The 15,673-nt window shown below is 34.1% G+C and overlaps 2 protein-coding genes across 6 annotated transcripts; one reads left to right on the forward strand and one right to left on the reverse strand.

Moving 5' to 3' along the window:
• Window positions 1-189: 189 nt before the first annotated feature.
• LOC105166221 (protein OSB1, mitochondrial) lies at window positions 190-3,591 on the reverse strand. 4 transcript variants are annotated; one of them, XR_016066300.1, is made up of 6 exons: window positions 3,167-3,591; window positions 2,953-3,091; window positions 1,933-2,014; window positions 1,072-1,391; window positions 783-880; window positions 190-641 (listed from the first exon to the last, which is right to left on the reverse strand). XR_016066300.1 is itself a non-coding variant. In XM_088882352.1 (5 exons), the coding sequence occupies exons 1-4, from the start codon at window positions 3,481-3,483 to the stop codon at window positions 1,102-1,104; spliced, it is 828 nt and encodes a 275-aa protein (XP_088738478.1). In that variant the 5' UTR covers window positions 3,484-3,591; the 3' UTR covers window positions 190-641; window positions 1,072-1,101. The 4 variants fall into 4 exon arrangements, 2 of the variants coding, with proteins under 2 accessions (XP_088738478.1, XP_011083794.1); XR_016066299.1 differs by having other exon boundaries at window positions 783-1,391; window positions 3,167-3,590; XM_088882352.1 differs by lacking the exon at window positions 783-880.
• A 5,724-nt stretch (window positions 3,592-9,315) lies between these two features.
• LOC105166311 (mitogen-activated protein kinase kinase kinase 5) lies at window positions 9,316-15,455 on the forward strand. Of its 2 annotated transcripts, XM_088882917.1 has the most exons (11): window positions 9,322-10,164; window positions 10,545-11,153; window positions 11,234-11,321; window positions 12,005-12,067; window positions 12,204-12,367; window positions 12,598-12,673; window positions 13,294-13,353; window positions 13,434-13,559; window positions 14,199-14,408; window positions 14,634-14,734; window positions 14,840-15,455. In XM_088882917.1, exons 1-11 carry the CDS (start codon window positions 9,755-9,757, stop codon window positions 15,114-15,116), a joined length of 2,184 nt encoding a protein of 727 aa, XP_088739043.1. In that variant the 5' UTR covers window positions 9,322-9,754; the 3' UTR covers window positions 15,117-15,455. The 2 variants fall into 2 exon arrangements, with proteins under 2 accessions (XP_088739044.1, XP_088739043.1); XM_088882918.1 differs by lacking the exon at window positions 14,199-14,408 and having other exon boundaries at window positions 9,316-10,164.
• Window positions 15,456-15,673: the final 218 nt, after the last annotated feature.

Raw genomic sequence — 15,673 nt, forward strand, 5'->3', positions numbered from 1 at the left:
ATGTAAAACCCTAATAATAATTTTCAGCCTAAAAAAAAGTATGTATAATTCAATCAAATCTCAAAGACATGATCATATAATGTACTTTTTCTAATATCCAAAGCAAATTAGACCCCTTGTAGCAAGGAGTGTTGTTACTTAACGCATGAAATTTGAAGGAATTAGCACATCTAAGAATATTACACACAGTTCATGCTCAAAAGTGGCACATGTAAAGAGAAGAAACATCTAGGGTTAAAATGGACAGTCACAAAAATCAACCTTTCCAACTATATCAAGACATTTTGTACGGTCTTCAAGAACAGAACAAAATCGACTCCAAACATGGTGTATTTATATTATATATGCTCCTAAGGCAGTTGTCTTGATCCATCATTCTCACAAGTCCTGATGTTTAGAAGGATAATACTCGATTTTCAAGAATGATCCCTTGAAAATTGAAATATTTCAGGAGATTCTCACTTTCCCCCTTTACATTGTTTCTATTACGTAGTTAGGCCACAGAGGCTCTTCCGAGAATGCATAAATGCACCCATAAAATCCTCTCAAATAGGAATCAAAAGTCCAAACTACAGCTTCCGGGAGTGCATGGTTCCCTAAGATCTATCTTCCGAGCAATGCACAGTATTGACCTGTGGAACCTGCGAGGATATGGAGAAAATTGATTTTATCAAATCATACAGAATTTCTGATAGAACTGCAAGACACAAGCTCCAGGATTGAGAAAACGTTTGTTATGACTATCGTACAAAAGTAATTTGTAGGCGAGTGTGATTACTAACATGGACTTTTCCAACCATATTAACTACTGCACCCAATCTTGGTGAGGTAGAATAGCCGCGTGTAACTAGCCAATGTAAGTCTGTATCCAGCATTGGTTCTGTACAGTATATATCCACAAACTTCAGCTTTGTTTCTAACAGCTTAGAGTTGAAAACAACTTGCTTTCAGGCCAAACCAACATCTGAAACTTGGCCACCATCTTCTCATCCCGTATAGGGTTTCAAGATCCAAAAACAACAGAGTATTCTAGGTTGGAACAATTGCAACAATGAGCAATGTCAAGTTCACCTTTTGAGCTCACTGAGTTTTCAATGTTTCTCATGTGTCATAGTAGACCAAAGGGGACAGATGTGACCAAGCATTTCTGCGTTCTCCTGCTGGGCTTCGTTTGCTGAATCTTGAATCAAGCAATTGGAGTTGTTGTTTGATCCATGGAGGATCTTTGTCTTGGAGCCAGAGAGCCTCACCGGTATCTTTGTGCTTAAAGTCTGGAGCCTTTGGGCTCAATTTACAGTTTCTCTTATCCCACCACTCACATGGGTTGGCAAAGAATATTTGCCACAAATGAAGTCGGTCTCTATGCTTCTGCATGATATCCTCAGCTGAAACTGTCAATGGATCCAGATAAGGATGGGATTATTGAAAAAGCAAATAAAAATACACACAACATAGCAAGGGCTGAATTGCTGGGATATGAATTGAAGAGAGTGACAGCCTGATATATGAAACAGATAAGAGTAAATGGATGAGAATTCAGTTTGGAACCCCACTACCCCCCACCAACATACATACACACAGGCAAAAAGAAAAGAAAAGAAAATGAACCCCACCCAAAAGGCAGTAATATGATCAATGCTGCTATGGGGAGAAAACCAAATTGAAAAGGAAAAAGAAAGAAACGGTATACTTAAACCCAACTTTTCGCTGTATTCATGCTTAATCACTTCTGAAACTATATCGTTAGGTCAGTTGAACAAGGCAAAAATGCTTAATTCACTATTTTATATTTTCAAATGCTACTAGTTCTTTGAACACTTCAAACTATATTCACCTACAACTTAAAGAAGATGATGAAAGTAAAAAGCAGATGGCACTGCCAAGAGGGTATCAACTGCGAAAATTACCAAGAAAAAGTAGAAGGAACTGTACCTGCATGTTCTATCTTCGCGAGGTTCTGGTAAGCTGGCCCTAGACCATGTTGAGCAACAAAATTTATCTCTGTAACAATTACCTACATATGAAACTTAATTATAAAAAGATATAAATGCATCATATGGAAGGAAAACCAATACAGTACCGATAGGAGACATTAAGCTGCACGAGCTGCATTGTAGAAAAGATCACCGTACGCAGACAACACTTCACCTTTATATCACATAGTGACACATTTTTTAGTTTTATATTAAAGGTCAGGGGAAGGGAGCAATTAAATACATTTGATGCATTATTCGTCACACTTTTAACTTATTTACTTAATCTAACTCATGCAGAGGTAACAAAACAAATATGTACCTTCTATTCATATATCAATTTTTATTGCTAGCCAGAGCTTCATTTGGAGAATGTAGTAATCAACATCATATTTTTAAATAAAATGCTTGTAATGTGGATTTTTTGCCCTTGGAACTCGAAAATTTGCACAAACATTTATATTAATTTGCTTGAATGTTTCAATGCTGAAGTCCCCAAATTCATCCCATAGAACAAGTAGTCAGCAGACATTTTGCGAAAGGTGCAAGTGGAGCATAAGCTGTTCGAGAAAAAGACGCGAGCTGCAAATGCAATAATCAAAGAGCTTGAGAAGTGACACATAACGTAAACCATGAGCTAACTAAAAATAAACGCATTGTACTGGTGGGAACTATTTTTATTTAACTGCTCTTTCAGCACAATAATTTGCTTTCATAAAAATATGGACTCACTAAACAGAACTTCATTCAGAAGACTAATAGCCTGCATAGAGGAAATAGGGCTTTGTATAAAATAAACAACTAAGAATCAACGCCTGAGAGTTTAACGTCGCAAATTAAACTCTCGCCAGTATGTTAGTTTAGTCTTTTCACTAGGAACATCGTATCTTGCTCACAACAATCAAGATTAAGAACAAGAATCGTTTCACGCAATAAAGAAAACTAACTCATTGTTACTAAAAAAAGTGACATTTCAAACCTCGCACTTATGAATCGATTTCCCATTTTCATCCACCTTCATGTACGATCCTAGACGTCCCGAAACATAAATTAAATCATTCAGCTTCAGATGCTGCACCGATATTTCCGCCATGTCGTTCCAAAATTTGAGCATTATGCTGTATACAGATATGAAACGAAACATTGAATAACTAAATTGTAAACAGAACAAAAATAACTAAGGGGTTACCGACCTAAAATAGGGGGAAGCGCCACTCGATGCCTTAACTTTAAGCATAGTGTAGAAGCCGAATCCAGGGGACTTGCATGCTTTCAGAGGGTATACTATTCTACCAATTAAGCTCACAGTGTTGGGAAAAATGTCCTCATATCTGACGGTGGTAGGCCGCTGGAACTCCAGAGCTCGATTGTAGACAGCCCTTTCGCCGTCCGAGTAGTCCGAGAAGGGGGTCCAGGGCTGCCGTTTCAGGGCGGCGGGAGACGAGAAAAGGCGGGCAGATTCTGAGGCGGCGTTCTTGAATCGGGGCAGAAGAAGACGGGCAGCCCTCATGTAAATCTGGAGCTCAATTGGGAAGCTTTGGGGGGTTGTTCCATGTTTTAGGTTAAGCTCTTTTACATTGGGGATTAACGCCAATTACCATTGTTTGAGTTTGAGTTCATCTGCAGGCGACGTTTGGGCCTCTTTTCTGGACCGTCTAATCAAAACCGTTGTTTAGGATTTGGATTATCTTGTTAAAGATCCAACGGCCTGTAAAAAATCAGAGCTGCAATGATTTACCATTTGAAGTATACTTGATATGTGTGTATAATTAAAATTTTATTATATTTATTTAATTAAATAGTTTATTATATTTAATTTTTAAAAAAAATATAAAATTATATTTTTCTCAAAAAAAAATTATAATATAATTACATCTTATAATAATTCATCATTTACACATGACCTCCTTTGATATGATTCATATGAAAAATGCCGACATTAGGAAAAAAAAAAGAAAAATTACATAAAATTTTTAATTTTATCTTTTATTTAATATTATCATATAATACTTTTTGTAGTTGTAAGAAAGAAAATATTAATAATATTAACATCACTTCATATATACATATATATATATTATATTTATCTCCTTATAAATATCAAATATACATGAGAATACTAAATGAACGTAAATTAAAAATTCATATAATTTTTTTGTTAACGTTAATATATTCTGTTCAAATTTTAATGGAAGAGATCAGATGTAAACGAAAAAGTATAGTTATTTGATTTATGAAAAATTATTAAATAAAGAAGAAAATGGCATAATGTGGAGATAAGAAAAAGATATGTGTAAATTGAAAGACAGAGAAATAAAAAAGTTGAGAATAGTGAAAAAAAATAGAAAACGACATGCCAAAAAATTTGACAACATTAAAAAGGTATTTTTTTTAATTATATGAAGATATAGATAGATATTTAATTTTGATTTACATTTTCTATTGGTTTGAATTTGTGTTCAACTTTTATTTGATTATTTTTTACGACTTCTGTTTAAACTAATTTTGTGTAACCCATATATTAGTCGAGTTTAATTAATTAATCTTAATTTTATTTATGTTTTTTATTTTCTAAACTATCAAGGTTAGTTTTAATTAATTTCATTAAAAAGTTAATTTAATAAGATGTACTACGAAAACAAATATGGAAAATTTTTTATGAATTGGATAAAGCTGTATCAATAAGTAAAAGATGTAAATAAATATATAATATATAATTATAAAAATTTAAGAATTTTTACGTATTAAATAAATCTAATTGATTAATTTACTAAAAATTTATAAATTTAATTATTTTAAATTAATCCAGGTAAATAGAGATCTATTTTATGGTTTTAGATATCCTAATATACATAGGTACTTTTGGTATTAAAACTTTACATATGTATAGGTATTTTAGAGACGAAGACCTTGTCCGTACTCACTCATTTAATTTCAGTATATCTAGAGTAGGGTTTTCTATCCACTTAATAGGATATGGGTATGAGTATGAAAAGAAAAAAAAAAAACAGGTGTGGGCATAAAATTCATTTATAGGTACATGTAGGGTATTAGTTACTATTTACATATCTAAATTATATTATAAATTTTAATTATTAATAATTTATATATGTTAATTACATAACTAATAATAAATATTATTAGAATTACAGTTTTATTTAATCAATCGGGAGCTCGTAAAATGGCTTAATAAGTTAATTTAATAACATATTTTTGTAATATCATTGCAAGGTATCGGCACAGTTGGCCCACCGATTCCGGCATCGGCACAGTCGCCCCAACCCTGTTGCCACCTCCGAGTTCCACCCCTATTGCCCCAACAACCACCTTTTCCATCGCTTGCGCCACCATCCTGCACCATCCCCCTTCACTGCTTCCTAATCATCGCCTTCCTCCTCACCAGTTGCCGCCCACCATTCCCTCCCCCTTCCCCAACCCTATACCCATCGTCATTGGCCTCCCTTTTCCCCGCTACTGTCGCCAACCCTCCTCCTCCAAGCCCCCGTCATTGTTGGCCGGCCTTCCTCCCTCTCTCTCCCTCTATATATATATATTTATATATATTATATCTATTTTTATATATTTAAAATGTATTGTATAAATTTAAAAGTAAAATTTATATAAATATACCCAATGGTTACTAAGCAAAGGTATAAATGTAATTTTACAAATAAAAATTAAAAAAGATAAGATAAAGAAAACACGCATGAATTATATAAAATCGCATGAGTAGAAAATACAAGTCTTTATTTAAAATCGCATGAGTAGAAAATCGCATGGAACCTTCGTCAGTACACAAGTCTTTGTCTCCATATATATATTGTTAAATCCTATCGTACGAAAGATAAACATACAATTTTTTTATGTTACAAAATTTTAATGTATTTAAGTACGTCGGTGATTATATTATTAGGTTTTGAATAAATAAATGGAAAAGTATTTTTATATTCTACGCGTATTCGGGACTATATAATATGTAGATATATTTGAATTATTGCATTTATATTATAATTTTAGGGTTAAATACATTTTGTGCCCCTAAACTATGTATATAATTGCATTGACACCCTCAAAGTATGAAATGTAATAAAAAATATTATGATAAAATAATTTGGCATTGACAGTACAAAAGTGTCCTTCTCACTTAGCTCTTATATTTTTTATTTTTATTCCCTAAAGTATGTTTTATTAAAAAATCCACTCCAAAACTACTTTTAGTGATTTAGATTTTACTCGAACTTTATTTAAAATTTATAGGTTTTTTTGTAAAATTATGTACAACAAAAAATCTTTACGAGCTCAATTTATTTTATTCCAAAAAAAAAAATATGTATAAATACATCATGCATATAATTCTATAAAAAAATATGTTATATAATTTATAATTTTTATTCAGTTACATGTATGCATAAATATTATAGATTTACATGTTTTACAGTGAATATATATATATTTTCGATGAAATACTATAAATTATATTGATAATTTATATTAAAAAATTCAATATACTTAACAACCCAAGCAAAAAATATGTAAATTTTTTAACAGCTGTAAAATTATAGAGTTTATATAGATTCTATACTCATTATGTAGAAATAAAAAACTTTGGGTAGTATTTATTTTAGATAAAGTTTTTATAATTAATTCAAATTATTTTTTAGGGAAATTATTGTAATAAATATATTTTAAGGGGTGTAAATAATAATAGCATTTTCATCACAAAAAAATTGGAATATATATGAGGGAGCATTTTGTTACATTTTATAGCTTAGAGGGATAAATGCACTTCATCTATAGTTCACGAGTGCAAAATGTATTTAAACTTAATTTTTATTCAGACGAAACATTATATAGGTATAGTGGATAAAAAGTATTTACAAATATGCGTATATAGTTATATACTTATGTATAATCTGTATAAATAGCTAAGTTACAAATTAAAAACATAAAAAAAAAAAGATATATTAAAATATTATTTTTATTACACTTAGATAATTAAAAACATTAAAAATTTTAAAAATATCTATGATATGAACATGTGTTAATGAAATCAAATTGAAGTTTTTTCAAAATTCAGTGAATCTGACTGTTATAAAATACATTTTTTTTACTAAAATATTACTCAGTTTGTTCATTGTAACTCCACCTTTTAGCTGGCAAACTAAGGAAATTAAACGCAGTCCGTTTCAGATATACATGTTGTGTATATTAAAAATTACATCATTAATTTTATCAATAATTTTTTTATACACATTATGTATATATATATATATAATAGAATAAAAAATAAAATAAAAATTGCAATAAAAAATCCAAGTCGATTCTGATAGACTTTTCACTAGAAAGGCTTTCCATTTGAAAAAAGGTATATTTTCAATATCACATGATTGACTACTAAAATAAGACCATATTACTAGACTTTTTTAATTAGTCAAATCTAAATACTTACCAGCCCAATTCAATATTATAGGACCAATTCAAATTTCATTTTACTAAGATTAGTTTAAAAACAGAATTGAAATTTTAAACACAAAAATTCTTCTTTCTCAAGATCAGAAGGAATTTTCAAGCAAATGCCAACATTTATGGAAAGAGAGAGCAATATTTATTTAAATTTGATAGACTACATTTATCATATGTTTACTACTTTACAAAAAATGTTTCAATTAAATGATAAATATAACTTTATGTATCTAAGTACAATTTTAGTATAATTTATATATCAATCAGTTTGAGTTGGAGTTAAGGATCCATTCAAACATTAATGCGAGAGCTCGAGCCCACCTTTCATTGACATCCAGCACAAAACAGATTTTGAGCCACTAAGATACTTCGCCAAGTGAAAGAGGGTCGAGTTCCAAGCGAGGCCGAGAAAAGATCGCCATTAGAAAATACCCGAGCATCTAGGACTTGACTAAGAAATTTCTTCAACTGACACCAAATACGCCACAACTGCTTAGCCAGCATAGTAAGATTAAAGAGGTACAATTGTCGAAAATTTAGTCTGTCCGCCAATTTACTCTCACATAGATGCTCCCAAGAGACCCAATGAATCTTGTTTTTACTCTCATTGCTCCATAAACGTGGATATCATACTCTAAATTTCTCTCAACAAAGTGAGTGAGAGTCTGAAACAGCCCATGATATATGTGGGAATAACTTGGACAACAGATTTAATCAACACCTTCTCGACCAACTTGAGATAGGAGTTTTGCATTCCAGTCGAAAATCCTGGCCCACACTTTATCCCGGATAGTGGCAAAGAGGTCCTGGATAGGTATGATTTTTGGATGCTAAATATTTAATATATCAGACAGTTTTATTTATTTAAATATTGGAGAACTATTGCTGGATTTACCTTAGACCTAAATTACAACTCAAGCCAAAATTAACTCAAAAAAATAACTTGAGAAATCAACATCGTAATCAATCTAGAATCACCATGAACAGGAATAACTAAAATTCAAAATATACGAGATGGAAGTTGCCCCATAATCAAGAAGTTATAGCTTCGAGTCCCACCAAAGAGTGAGCATTTGTCTACTTCAATAGCAATTATTGATCTACTATAAAGGCAATTATTAGTTAGTTATATATACATGATATCGATTAATGACGTATATTGATTTTATATGATTGAAATTCATAAAAGATACTTACACTGCCTTCCCATGAGATTTGGTGAAATTACATGTAAAGCTCTTGTGGTTTAAAAAATTACACTTAGTACCCATTATGTTTGTTTCTATATAACAAATAGATCCATCCATTAATCAAAATTATCGAATTTACTGATATTAGCAAAAAAATTGAATACAAATTCATATTTACCCCTAGTTAATTTATTACTGATATATTACATATCAATAAAATCTTTTTTAATCATACTACTCTCACGAGTGGAGATGTACCCGTTCACATGCATAGCATGTGAAGATTTATAAGGATAGTTTGGTTAAAAAAATTTGTTTGACTTGTAATAAGTCAGTGATAAGTTAATCAAAGGTAAATATGGATTTTTATTCAAATATTTTTGTTAATATCATCAAATACAATAAATTTATCAAACAGAAACAAATGTCCGTACTATTAAATATAATTTATGAGATTATAATAAATTTATATAATTATACCAAATCTTGGTGGTGTAATTATCCCAATTCATAATGTAATTGTAAATGCTAATAAGATGACTTCTGATTTGAACTATTCCACTTGAATTGGGTTCTCAGTAGACTAATTAAACCAAATCTGAGCCCTAATAGAATTTGGGGGCATTTATGATTAGTATATTCAGAGCCTATACGTCCAGCTCCGTGTACGAACAGTAGCAGTTTACTCAGTCTAATCTACGCAGTGAGACGACCGTACAATCAAAATACACCAAAAATTACTCTTCTCCAGATTTTTGCAGTTCCCACACGGAGAGTTCATGTCAACCTTGACCTCCCGCTCAAGAATTTACATTGAGAAATGTTTTCCATCTTCTCACATTCTCAGCCATTGACTTTTGGGGGAGCAAAGTTCAAATAAATATATTTGAATCTGTACGTATCTGTAACTCCAAAGGTCTTTGCTATGCATGGAAAAAAGAGCAAGCAGGTGGAGATCAGTTGTAATGACAATTCTAAAGTGAACAAATTTGACCCCTTTTGTTTTTCTACAACAACGAACAACCAGTTTCAATGGCGCCCACCATCTCGGTGTAGCTGTGTTAGCGTGTTTCTCTGCTGAATTTTGGGAAGGTTTCTCGGTGGGCTCTGTGGTTTTCTTGAGTGGTTATGCCTTTTCTCTGGAGTGCGCTTTCTTCTTCATCGTCATCCAGTGCTAATCGGCCATTAAAGGGCAAGAGCAAGAGCTCGAACGATATTTTCAAGAACACGGGCAGTAAGGAGCAGAAGAGGAAGCTGACCCGGCAGAGGAAGCTGAGGTATGCAACCGATGACGAATTGGGTCTAAAGTCTGGTGTTACTCGTGATGGGTCGGAGTCTTGGCCCGTTTCCCCTGATTCGGGTTCGGGGACTGTGTCCGGGCCTCGGACCCCCCACCACGCTGGCGGCTGCCACTGGTCAAAGTCGGCGGTGCCCCTGCCTCTACCCCGGCCTGGAATGAATTATCAGGTTGGGCAGTGTGATGGTTCGCATGGCCCGAGAGCCGGGGTGGTGGATCCTCCCGGCTCCGCAGTTACAAGGTTTGGTTTTCTGGTTTGGATATTCTTTTAAGCTTCAATTGAAATGAAAGTCTTGAAGTTTAACATGATTCTGACTATGGATTTTTTAATAGACATGGGACAAGGATAACTGTTTCTCTTGGATTAAAACAAATATTGTCTAGAGATAGAATCTTGATTTTAAGCCTGTGAGAAAACATGTCAGCAACATCTGTTGCAAATCAGATGTTTAGATATGGTTTTGTGCTTCATTTCTTTATGAGAGGAATCCAACCCCTCTTGTATCACTCTTGTTATAGGCTCAAAGCTATAGTTCTCAAGCTGTATGCCTTAAATTCAGAATAGTTTCAACTAATATTGATGGGTAAACATGAACATATCCTACGGTGTTCAAATTGCAGAAATATTTCTGATCACAAGTTCGGGAAGACCACTGATGATATCATCCAAAAAAGACATATATCTCCCACTTACCGGCGCAGAGGATTCCCTCGAGACCTAAACGTCGACACTGCAGACAACAACTTTTGTCTGCATTTTCCTGCGAGGAGTGCTCCAAGCAGTGGTTACTCCAGTCCACTGCTTAGCCCACAAAGATATAGCACTGTGGATCTTTTCCACCCCTCATTTCAAGTCTCATCGGCTTTGGAATTTCCGACTTCAGATAGAATATTGAAGTCTCACCAAATTACGCGGATACCTACTCCCGAACACTCTCCACTTTATAGCCCAATGTCACAAAGTCCGTCTAAACACCAAAATTCCAGGAATTGTAATTGTGGCTCTATACATTCTCGTAATAAGTCTCTCCCAGAAAGTTCTGCTGCAGGGCCTGATGCTAATAATGCCAACGTTCATCCGCTGCCACGGCCACCAACAATTTCTAGGCCATCGCCTGCTATCCGGCATTCCTTTGATAAATCAGATATTTCATCAGTTAAAGGTCAATGGCAGAGGGGAAGACCGATAGGACGAGGTACTTATGGAAGTGTTTATATAGCAACTCACCGGTATGTGAAAGTACTTGAGGACTAGCTATGTTATTTTGATTCATATATTTTGATTCTTACATAGATTCTTCTTATGATAGTGAAACTGGAGCTACTTGTGCAATGAAGGAAGTTGAGATGATTCCTGATGACCCTAAATGTGCAGAATGTATAAAGCAGTTGAAACAGGTTATTCTGAGGTCCTTCGATATACTTGCAACATGATATACACTATTTGCATATTATCCTAATTATGTTCATAGGCAAGAGTGCAATTCGAAAAATAAAGGTCTCAGATTCTCATGGTATGTCTAATTGTTGCCCCACACTATTTCAAGTTGCTATCATTCTGTAACTTGAATAAGTTTTTTGAGCAAACAATTACTATAAGTTAATCCACCTCTTTTGCCTCCAAAAGGGAGTGTTTAGTATTTCCCTTGAGCTGTAGCAACCTCATAGAGTGCACTATAAGATCCTGATTATGTTGTTTTCCCAACTATGGATCCCTCAGTTGTGTACTAGTGTCTAATGGTTGATACTGCGTAAAACTATTTGCTAAAGAAGGGAATTGCTAACTTTGGAACTGCAGTTCTAAGTTATTTTAAGTTGCTTAGCTGTCTACGTATGTGTGAACAATGTGGCATTGGACTCATTTCTGGGCCTGGTGTACAGTTCTCAAACAATTTGGGAGAACTAATTTATGAATTGTGAATAAGAGAAATTCCTATCAATTCAGTAATAACGAGAAGAGAAATTAAACATTCTCCACATATTGTGCATCCATGCACTTTTTTCCTTTAATTGATTATAAGAAATACAACTAATAATACATTTGCGGTTTTCATATGATCTCTTATTGTTTTGTCGTTTAGGAGATCAAATTTCTCAGAGAGTTGAAGCATCCAAACATTGTACAGTACTATGGCTATGATATTGTAAGTATATCTTTTGTTTCATTCTGTCCTCTATCAGCCAATCTTTTATTTCGACCACCATTATCAGGAACATCGTATTGGTCCTATTGTCAGTCCATTAGAAACAAATTGATGTATAGAACATTATTTTCTGCAGATTGAGGATCGTTTTTGCATATATTTGGAGTATGTGCATCCTGGATCAATTACTAAGTACGTCCGTGAACACTGTGGAGCTATGACAGAGTCTATTGTTCGCAATTTCACCCGTCATATTGTGTCGGGTTTGGCTTACTTGCATAGCTCAAAGACAATACACAGGTTAACATTCTACGAACTGGAAATTTTGTTTCTTATCCCATTTTGGCTGTGGTTTTAGCTTAGGTTATGTATTCTAATTATTAATGGGAAAACACAGAGGTATCAGCTGACTGACTCTGATATGGAAATTTCTTAATGGTTGAGTAATAAACAGAGTTGGCATAATTATTTGGTGCTTGAATAACTTGAAGTTTCTGCTTAGACTAAGTTTTGGTGGTTCCTTATATCAGGGACATTAAAGGGGCTAATTTACTTGTCGATGCATCTGGTGTTGTCAAGCTAGCTGACTTTGGATTAGCAAAACATGTAAGCTTTTCTGAGCTTGAAAACCAATATGTTATTTTTTAGTGATTTTCCAGTATATCTGGTGATTTAAACGTGCTTTATCTCTGCGATGCTTTTTCTTTCTTCTGGAACACAAAAGTGCTTCTGATTTCCAATCAGAGTGCAAAGTAACCTGATTAGGGAAGTAAACGAATCTAGTAGAGCCAACATAATTGTGCAAACTTGTTTGGATTATATCATCAAGCTTCAAAAGTTGTGGTAGAGCTCGCTTTGATTATTACCAAATCAAGCTTGAATAAGTCTTAATTGTGTTGAACATGAATTGAGTTCGAGTAGCTTGATTTTTTCATAAATACTTTATCATTCTTTCACTGATTGAGCCAAGCTCCACCATACTTAAAGGTTTATCAAATGAAAAATTGTGTTCAGGCTAGGAAAAGTTGCATTTACATCTCACATTACATAAACAGATACTACTGTATCTGCTCTTACATATTGTAATTTCCTTTTTTCCTTTTCTCTGACATCAAATACATCCAATTATGATAGTATAATAAAGATGGTTAGGATTCCTTTGTGCCTGTTTCATGCTTTATGTATTTCAATAACCTGCTTCCATCATCTTTTTGTTCCTCCTCCAGCTTATGGGACATGATTTTGATCTTTCCTTGAAGGGTACTCCACATTGGATGGCTCCAGAGGTAATCTAAATTCCTGCTCCTCATTACTTGCCAGCCAGTTAGTTAACACAATTTTTTGATGGATTTTCCGTTTTCTGCAGGTATTGCAGGCTGCGATGCGAAAAGATGGTAACCCAGAGATGGCCTATGGTGTAGACATATGGAGTCTCGGTTGCACGGTTATTGAGATGCTGACGGGGAGACCTCCTTGGAGCGAGTATAATGGGGTAAGTATTCTTCAACATGATATGCTGTTGATGCATTTGTGTTAAGTTTCTTAAACCTGCCTGTTGCTGTTTGAGTGTATTCTTCTTCATCAATGCCCTTATGTCTCTTAAGTCCACTATTTAGTTACTACCTTGTATGAAGATATCTTCAGTTCTAGGAATTGCTAATGTTTCTAAAACCGTGACCCCAACTGTATTGACATCCGTACGGAGTTAGCATAATTAGTGATGATACCCTTCTATGCGTTTGAAATTACCAAACCCTCGACTCCAATTTTATAACTTTATGTGTATGTGTGTGTGTATCATCCTATTCCATTTCATAAAGTATTTTTAGAAATTTGATGTAATTTTGGTGTACTATTTCTGGAACTATAGAGATGTAAATTTCAGTATCTAATCCTTGAAAAAAGGTATCTTCGTGTTTTCTTTAACACAGAAAAGAGGAGGATTTTGTAATTCCAAAAGGATAGTTATAATCAGTAATTACGGTAAATCCAAAGAGATGTAATTAATCTACAAAGTAATATCATCACTTCACTTGGAACGTACTGACTTAATTCTAAGCATTTCACTACACCACAGAAGTGATGCTTATTGCTAATTAAATCATTACTTTTCTTCTGGTGATGGAGATAGGTGCAAGCAATGTTCAACATATTGAACAGAGCGCCGCCTATACCAGAAACATTGTCTGCCGAAGGAAAGGACTTCCTTCACTGGTGCTTTCAGAGACAACCTGCGGATCGACCTTCAGCCGCTGAGCTGCTCGAGCATCCTTTCCTACGAAGTTCACAAGATCAAAATCTTGCTGGTTTTGTGCAAGACTTCTCTGGATTAAAACTATACGTGAGTTTCAGAACAAACCACCTTGATCATGGAAATCCCATTGTTTGCTTTCAGATTTTCCCTATCCAGAAGACATCAAAAGCATCTTGAATGTTTGCCATGGCCCTACAGACTACAAAGCACACAGTTCAATGTGTCTTTATCTTTATTTATCCTACACTAATATAAAAGTACAAAGCGTTTCTGTGTCATTTTCTCCAATGAAGCTCTTACACTGCCTTTCAGGATGTAGAGTTTCCAACTGTCTGGAGTCGCCAGAACAAGGACGTGATGCCACTCTCATCAGTCACAAGAATCCAGCAAGGAAAAACCCCAGTACACAATGGGTACATTTTTCTGTCCCTTTTCTTTGAATCAAACTACAATGACCAGTCGAAACCGTTCTTCCCTAATAACATCGTTTGTACACAATAAACTTGTTCCGTCTCCAGTGAAACAAGCCGACAGTCATGCCCAGAATCACCTGACTTGGTGGCAACATCCCATCAATCTCCTCGTTCTACACTTGAAGCCCTTCCTTGTAAATCTTCACCAGAGCGCAACCGCAGTTCAAACGGCATCAGCCCTTCAAATGTCCAGAACAATCTGCTCCTAAGAGCTGTGAACAACAGTGTCTCCAGCTTCTCCTGCAAGGGAAATCTCACCCTACTGATGCCAGAAAGGAAAAAACGGAGCTGCAATGTACAAGAAGAAACAAATCAGCAATGAAATTTGATTCTGGGATTATCCTTGTAATCTTGACATAGATCCCACTTGGATTTGTAACATTATCCCACTTGGATTTGTAACATTTGTTGGCTTAAGTTGTATTTGCTGATGCTGGTATTAAGGGCAGCAGCATGTATTCTTTTCTGACTCAGCTTCGGCTAAGTAGTCTGAAAACATATTCTTGATTGCAGAACCAATTAGGATTACTCCATGTTGTATGTACGAGACATTCTTTGTAGTGTAACTTCACTGAAGTATGTACATAGAAAAGGTTTGCCAGTTTTATTTATAAAACCACTTGTACTAATAATGCCTTAAATATACCAAGTTTTTAAACTATTTTATTTGGTTTTACTTTTAGGTACATTACATTTTTACACTCTTTAAAATTAGAAATACCATATTAAATACAATTTTGTGACAACTCATTGTCGGGGGTATTTGTAATTATATTAAATTTTAGGGAAGTTTGTTGTAATTTATCTTAATTATATTATATGTAACTGTTTTTACAGACATTATTATTTTTTTTTCAAATCCTAATGAAAAAATGTCAG

The sequence above is a fragment of the Sesamum indicum genome, linkage group LG7, assembly GCF_026168435.1.
Source record: "Sesamum indicum cultivar Baizhima isolate 11 linkage group LG7, ASM2616843v1, whole genome shotgun sequence".
In the NCBI taxonomy this organism is placed as follows: domain Eukaryota; kingdom Viridiplantae; phylum Streptophyta; class Magnoliopsida; order Lamiales; family Pedaliaceae; genus Sesamum; species Sesamum indicum.